Source organism: Eimeria mitis, genomic scaffold (assembly GCF_000499745.2).
Source record: "Eimeria mitis Houghton genomic scaffold, Emh_scaff10502, whole genome shotgun sequence".
Classification (NCBI taxonomy): Eukaryota; Apicomplexa; class Conoidasida; order Eucoccidiorida; family Eimeriidae; genus Eimeria; species Eimeria mitis.
In genome coordinates, this window is record NW_013567299.1 from 682 (window position 1) to 1,034 (window position 353).

Consider the following 353-nt stretch of genomic DNA (forward strand, 5'->3'; position numbering starts at 1 on the left):
TCCTCGCTAAAGTACCTCGCCTCCATCAGCTGTGCAGCAGTTGGCCTCAAAGCTGGGTCTGCAGCAGCAGCAGCAGCAGCAACAGCAGCAGCAGCAGCAGCAGCAGCAGCAATACCAACACGTAAATGTTTGAAGACAGGCGGAGGACAGACAGGGACTGCAGTACCGCCAACAACAGCAGCAGCAGCTTCAGCAAACGCAGCAGCAGCAGCAGCAGCAATACCATCAACAGCGACAACAGCAGCAGCAGCAGCAACAGCAGCAGCAGCAGCAGCAACAGCAGCAGCAGCAGCAGCAACTCCTCCTCCTCAGGAATTTCTTCTATCAGCAAGTGAGAAGGAGGAGATATCAAC

The 353-nt window shown here is 55.5% G+C and overlaps 1 protein-coding gene across 1 annotated transcript in view; it reads left to right on the forward strand.

Annotated features, from left to right (window-relative positions):
• The window catches only part of EMH_0099330 (uncharacterized protein), a gene marked incomplete at both ends in the record, with an annotated part of 808 nt that overhangs the window by 268 nt on the left and 187 nt on the right, over positions 1–353 (forward strand). Inside the window, one exon of the mRNA XM_013494141.1 lies at positions 1–351. Within this exon, the coding sequence (XP_013349595.1) occupies positions 1–351 (351 nt within the window). The remainder of the gene's footprint in view (positions 352–353) is intronic.